At 36.4% G+C, this 7393-nt stretch overlaps 1 protein-coding gene across 3 annotated transcripts in view; it reads left to right on the top strand.

The window, feature by feature from the left end:
- Positions 1 to 4639, top strand: part of HDAC11 (histone deacetylase 11) — a 28252-nt gene extending 23613 nt beyond the window's left edge. For all 3 annotated transcript variants that reach the window (XM_035558263.2, XM_035558262.2, XM_035558265.2), the window contains exons 9-10: positions 40 to 218; positions 2679 to 4639. In XM_035558263.2, coding sequence (XP_035414156.1) covers positions 40 to 218; positions 2679 to 2918 — 419 coding nt within the window. In that variant the 3' untranslated portion in view covers positions 2919 to 4639. The remainder of the gene's footprint in view (positions 1 to 39; positions 219 to 2678) is intronic.
- Positions 4640 to 7393: the final 2754 nt, after the last annotated feature.

Below are 7393 nucleotides of genomic sequence, written 5' to 3' on the forward strand. Positions count from 1 at the left end.
CAATCCTTTGTTTGTTCAGTAACACTGAAACTTTTTTAGGTGCCATAAAACGCAAGGTGGAATTAGAGTGGGGTACAGAGGACACAGAATATCTTCAGAAGGTACATACTCACGTGGAAGGAGCGTTAAATGAACTAAAACCTGACATCATTGTTTATAATGCTGGGACTGACATCCTGGATGGCGATCCATTGGGAGGACTTGCTATTTCACCTCAGGTTTGTATAATACTAAAATACATTCAGACTCTCACTCTTCACTAAATACTGAAGGCGCTCCTGAGAGTGCATTACTTGTGGCAATTTGTTAGATGAAAGTAAGACCCATACCTCACAGTAAAACCAAAATGTTTTTCTGTTACAGGTGTATCTCCGTTGCTCTTTTACCATATGTTTTTAGTCGTCTTTTTCTGGCTCTAAATATTTCTGTTGTCATGTGCCTGTTTAAGTATGATATATTTTTCTCTCAAAAATTTTCTCTATACCAATTTTGAACAGGCAGATAGTGGTCAGAGAGGTGTATGTATTCACAGTGCACCTAGCTCTTCTTTTTCTTGTGGTTCTGCTCTTGCATCTGGTTTTTTCTTTGTCTCTTTTCCCCTCATATAGCACATTTGACGTTTTTGTTACCTGCCCCCAGTATGTATCTTACATGTAACTTCCTGTGTGGCACTCCTGTTTGTTTTGAACTGTTCTTCTGGTGTCTTCCAGGTCTAGCAGTTTGTGCAGCCTGTCTGTGCTCTTAAGAAATGAACGTTTTTTCCTCTTTCACCACTCATTTCTCTCCAGTTATCACTCCGTTTTTCAGTTCAGTTTAACTGTACTCCCCAATCTAGTTTCAGATTTAATTTTTATTTGTTCTGTGTAGCTGCATAGTAGAGGTCTTCACCTTCCTGAGATAGTGACAGATAGGCGCTTTTGTCAAAAAAAAAAAAAAAAAAGGACAGCTCATCCTCCTCAGACAGCTTATCAAATCTGTCCTTGTTCTTATATTTGAATTTTTTTTACTGTTTACTAGTTCAGTACAGGAAAAAATGCTTTATTGATTTGTGAACTCTCAGAATCCTTTCTAATCGAGCCATCATTCGATCTGTTCTGTTTTGCAGTGCTTTAGTTCTCAAACGCTCCTCTACAGAGCTCTAGTTCCATACTGGTTTTTGTTGCCTTTCTGATACAATTCCTCATTCTTCTTGTCTGTCACTGAGCAGCCTGTCCTTGCTTTCTGACTTCTTGCAAAGTCCCTGATGGGTTGGGGTGGAGGAACTGGTTGGAATCGCCAGCTATTGTTTCTGTGGCTGTATAAAAGCCTCTCTGGATGAGAAAAGAAGAGCTGAGAGGCTTGGACTTGTTTTTCAGATTGGAGAGGATACTGCCTGAGGTGTAGGATCTCGTGTGGTGGAACGGAGCTTTTTGGGAAGCAGTGGCCTTCAAGAGAAATGGAAGCTGGTGATACATAAGAAATACTTAGATGTGCCCTTTCAGATTTCTTCCAGGGTGGAACAGTGTTAATCGTCAAGAACCATGAGTTGCTGTAACCTGTTGCATGCCATATAGAAGAAGAAAGATGTAGGGAGGAGGGAAAAGAAGGGTAAATGATCCTTCTGGTCACGAGCAGAGATGAAAGGCAGCGTGTGCCATTTCTCTCTGCAACCACTGGTTCAGGTGCCTTCTTTTCTCTCTGATCTTGTTGGCTGAGGGAGTGGACGACTTGTTTCACCACATTTGAAATCCCAGTCTATTAGAAATGCCAAAAATGAAGGCATTGACCCTTGAAAGTTCATCTCGTCAAGGCTTATGAGTCCAGTCTTCAGTTGTAGATATTGTTTGTGTTTTTAAAGTCTTGCTGTAGTGCTAATTATACGCAAAGTATGCCTTCAAGCTATTGCCAGAAAATGTGATATGTAGCAGGTAAGTCCCTCTTAACTTTGTAAATTACAAGTGTGGCAGGCTGTCATTTTCAGTTGATTTATTTTCTTTTCTGGTAACAAGCAGATGCTGGGAGTAAGCCTATGTCTTTTTCCCTCAGTTTTTCCAGGATCAGCCACTAGAGATCTTGGAGGAGAAATGAGGCACTTAGGTTCCCATGAATAGTGACTGCTTCTAGTTCTTGTGTGGGATAGCATTTGCTGATTACAGTGATGGTTCCCAGGGGGTGTACAGCTTGTTCTATAATTCTGTTATTTCCTTTAAGGATCTGTTCCTAATATAATTCTTCAGTTTCCTTTGTCTTGATTTTCTGTTATTAGTCCTTACTCCTACTCTGTTCTTTTGCAGAGTTGTGTCAAACTATACAGAAGCTATTACTGGTGCATGGTTTTACAACATATTTTTCAGCTGCATTTGAATATTACTCTTTTCCATTTGTTTGTGGTCAATTTCTTAAAAACTTTTATTTCCTGGGCAGGAATTCTTACAGGAATTTATACTAGGCAACTTCTATCTATTGTATCCTCTAAAACCGAGACAAAGATTTTGTATTTGTTGTTTTTCAAAGGATTTTGAACATGAAGTTTCTAACAGGGCTTGTGAATTATTTTTTTGTTCCTAATATAAAATGTAGGGCTTAATTGCTGATTAAGCATTCCATACTGCAAATCCATAAACAATAGACTGTCTATTAGAACTAAAACATCATATTTGTATCACTTTTTTTTTTTGGTAACTATTGTAAACATGCAGGGAATTGTGAAGAGAGATGAAGTCGTATTCAAGGCTGCCAGAAGCCGCAGAATCCCGATCCTGATGGTGACATCTGGAGGCTACCAGAAGAGGACAGCACGGATTATTGCTGATTCTATCCTCAATTTGCACAACCTGGGGCTTATTGACAAGGAATTAGTGGCCAGTGAAGCTGAAAATCCCAAGGTAGAAAAGATGATTAGGGACACCGTTACGGACTTAACCAACTTGTCACTGTAATAATAAGTTACTAAATTTTAGGAAAAAAAAAATACTGTTTTAGGAGCAGGAAGTCTTCGCATCGTTATCAAGGTTAATATAAGAAATTCAGAAAGGACTCAGCTTGCCTTTAAAATAATGTGTTGCAGATTAACTGTGTTTAACCTCTGAAACTATCTTGAGCAAAGGCAACAAATCCTTTTGAGCTAATTTAGACGTACTCAAGGGGACCTTATTTCAGTTTATAATATTACTGTAGAAAGCTTTAATTGCTTCTTATTGTTATAGGTAGTCTATTATATTGAAAGAACTATGTAGTTGTTATCCAAAGACTGTCCCAGACCTATTTCACATGATACGGTTCTGACAGTGGTGGGAGTAATCTGGACTAAACCTATTGTCATTTTTCTTAAATACTGCATTTATTGCCTTTGTGTGTGTGTTCTGCACAGTCTTCAACTGTCGATTTAACACTAGCGTGCAATACTGTGGAAAACGGTTCAGTTGCTTGGCTTTTAAGCCACAGCCTATTAGAATGGAAGTTCATTAATTTGTATTTTATTTTTATTAATGATAGTGACTTGATAGTACTTTTAAACAGATCAGGAAGTAGAATATGAAATATCTTTGGCTTCTTACGCAAATGAGTGGTAAGGGCTCAACATTAAGTCTGGTTTTTGCCTCTCTTAAAATGAGGCCTGCATATAAAAAGCAATAGTTACTATGCATCGTAAATCAGATTTAAAAAAAAAAAAAAAAAACTACTATAAAATTTAACCTAATATTAGAGTTCTGAGAATTCTAGCAGAAAACATCATGTAGAAATATAGAATACCTTTTGTTATCACATCATGTATGTGATCACACATGCTTGTCCTGTATAAAAAATTAAGAGTAAATTTTGATTTTTTTTTCCCAATTAGTGCGTTTTAGTTGCTTGAAGATTAGTGGTAGTCATAGCTGCGTAGCTGCAGTTGCAGTAACCAAGTTGTTTATATTTAGAAATAAAAATACTGTGAAATTTCTACATTAAGCTAATTTAATAACCATATATGAGAGCTTCTAGGAGGTACTGTAATTTGAGAGCAAAATAATGTATTCAGAAACAAATTTGGTACATTAACTCTAAAGATTTTTTTATTTAAGTTGGTATACTTTGCATTAAGTACTGTTTGTAGCATTGAGTCATAAATGTACTAAAGTGTATATTTTGCAAGAGCTTTTTTTAACTTCCGAGTATTCACTGATTTGTAGTACAAGTTTAATGTTGTATTTCTGTGAAGGGACACCAATATTTTCCTTGTAGTAGAATTGGTATGTAAGTTATTTAAGGAATGTTTAATTCTAATCAGAATACTTACCTCAATTGTTATTTTTAGATTTATGGGGTTTGTTAATTGTAGCAACTTGCACACTTGCTATAAATATCTGCTTTAAAACAGAATTGGCATATTGCACTAATCTTGAGTTGCAACACTGTTATTAAAAGGCACTTTTAAATTTCTTACTATATGGGTGGTCAACATACAACTAATGTTGGGATTTATTTTTTCTATACTGTCTGTGTTACTGAAGGATGTTGCTATTCTTTCATATAATTTTTATAAAATTATAAATACGTTTCTATGAACTAAACCCCTGTAATAGTACCATATGGTCTTTTCCAAAATACATTGTGTTTGTTTTTATATGTTTATTTTTCCTCATTGGAGATTAAAATCATGTTGAATATTGCTAATTGACATTCTTCACTCTGCACGTATTTTTGCTGTCAAAAATTTTGAGTGGGAACACTATTAGAAAGACAGGAAGATACATTTTTTCATAATTAAAATGTAGCTAAAACTGCAGCGAGTCTTAGGGCTGGGTAGTTCAGTGTTCCTCAACAGTGGAGGACTTCTGAGTTAATGTGTTCACCTCATAAAATGAACTTGGGAGTTTTGTATCCAAACACATTTTAACAAGTCATCAAAAGGTGTTAATCTGGAATTAGAAAGCAACTTTATTTTCTATTGCCTATATTATAACTCCTATTTTAATTATTTTATTACAGGTATTGAACTGTAAACTAAGACTCTGTTAAGACTGAAACAGTTTTTAGGCCTTTTTTCTGAAATTATTGATTTATAAACTAAATATTTGCAGAAGAACCTATTAGCTTTCAAAGACTCATGTAAAACTTATGATCATTAAATAAATGTCATGGCTGCATTTTGTGTTTGGCAAACACAACTCATTCATACTTTTTAATTTTTTAATTTAGCGTAATACTAGATTTTTGTCAGAAGAAGTTGAATTCCCACATGTTAAGAAGCTATGCCAAGACAAATGTCAACAGTTCCTCGAAAGGAATTGATGAAACTGTTTCTAAGTTGAATTTAAACTTCAGATATTGTATGATTCATAACTAATGTAGTGTTATCATTAGGCAAAGATGCACTGAACGTTTTTTCATGGAAATACTTGCAGGTATTGACAACCATCAGAATTTTTAGCTTCAGTAAAAATTTTTGTGGAACACAAAGAGCTATGAGGCACTTAGGATAATGCTGTATAGTCAGATTTTGTTGAGAAAACGGGAGGTTTTTTTGGTTTTGTTTTTGTGTTGGGGTTGTTTTTTTTAATTGCAGTTGTAACTATAAAATCTTCCGATAAAAGGGAGGAGTGTTTCAGAACTAATACCCGAACTTATAACAAAAAACATCTCTTGAAGAAAGGCTGGTAGGTCCTCTTTCATAATAAGACAATGGTTCTGACTCAAATTATTGAAGAAAAATTAGGCTTGTCTAATAGCTTACAGTTAATGTACAAATGAGTTTCTGCTTAGTTGTCTACCATTGAAATGTATTTAATAAAACCTGAAGAGTTGATGCTGTCATACATCTGATTTGACAGTTGGTATGTTGACTTCCAAGCTTTTGACTCTCTTCTTTTACAACCCAGGTACGGTGCAGAAGTTGGCGTTTGAGGCACTAGGCTTTGTGTTAGCAGTCTCCTACTGATTACATTTTAGCATTACATTATTACGTGGTAATATCAATTTCTTTTAACCTGAAGATCAGTAGATTTTTTGTGTGTTTTTTTTTTTACTTTGATTTTTTGAACATCCTGGATTCTGAAGTCCCAGACTTACAAGGAAATTTTTGATAAATGCTGTTGTCAGCTGTAATTGTGATGGAATATGGAGTTTAAGAACGTGAGTTGGTAGTCAGCTTATTGTGCGCAGGGTAGGGAATATGTATGTTTGGTAAATAATACCTGTCTGGGCACCCTGCTTCCCTACTCCTTGCTGGTCTTCACAGCTCGAGAAGCCTAATGGTTCTGAAACTGCCCCTGACCTTGTCCTGCTGTCCGAGGGAGTTGTTCACCAGTATTACTATCCTCTCATGTGCATATGAGGTACGCAGTTCTTTTCAGTGCTGGCTGCATGCTTTCTTGTGGTCTGTGAAGCGACACAAATGTCTCGTACCTTACATATTGTACTATATAACCTTTGTCCTACACGCAACATAGTCGTGGGGAGCACACTGACAAATCCAGATGTAGTAAGTTAGTAATTTTGGATATGCTGTTTTGCCAGGAGCTGCAGGAGCATGCTGAGTTCAGAAAGCTGCCGGGTCTAGGGTCTCGGTACTGTGTGCTGTGCCAATTGTTGAATAATTGGAAATACTTTCCGTTTTAGAAAACTGCTTTTCCTTGCAGAAGAAGAAAGTTCACGTGCTGTCTTTACCCAATGGGAAATGATCTTTCTTACGCTCGCTGGTTGATTACGAAGAGCAAAGCATATCAGAAACAGTAATAAAGGGCCTAATCCCAAGTGATGTTCTGCCCCGATCTTGCCTTGAATTTAGCACTGCTTGTGTCTTCCACAGCTAGAGGCAGGCCCAAAGTTTTTTGGTCTGTGCTCACCTTTATCTTAAACTTTAAATAGGTGTGACTTGTCTTCCATTGATCATGATATTTTTGGTAATCTCTTGGATTTCCCATCCAGTGCTCATCTACTTTTCCTTTCCTTCTGTACAATTTTGCCAAAGTAACCTTTTTTTTTCCCTGAAGATTAATAGAATTAATTAAAAAGAGATGTGACATCTCGGTAAGCTGTATGAAGGACTAATTCTTACTGCTTGGATCTATGCTTACCACAGCAGTGAGAATAGGAGGTTGGTTTTACTCAGCTTCCAAATCATTGCAAGCATGGTACTCACCTTTAGATGGTACCCACCTTTAGATGATGCTTAGAAAAAAGTAAATAATCCCTGCCTTACTTGCCTACCACATCCTGAATGTGCAAAAATGCTGTATCCTGCATATAGTAGTAACTTTCTGAAACTGCAATCAGAATATGGCAGTATGACAAAACTTAATTGAAAAGATTGATTTAATATAAAAGTTGAATAGGAGATGACTGTGGTGGGGCTGTGACTCTGACTTACTAGCCTGCTGCAGTTCTGACCTCTCCCAACATCTCATCTGAGATCAAACTTCTGTTTGGAGGT

This window comes from Cygnus atratus, chromosome 10 (assembly GCF_013377495.2).
Source record: "Cygnus atratus isolate AKBS03 ecotype Queensland, Australia chromosome 10, CAtr_DNAZoo_HiC_assembly, whole genome shotgun sequence".
Classification (NCBI taxonomy): Eukaryota; Metazoa; Chordata; class Aves; order Anseriformes; family Anatidae; genus Cygnus; species Cygnus atratus.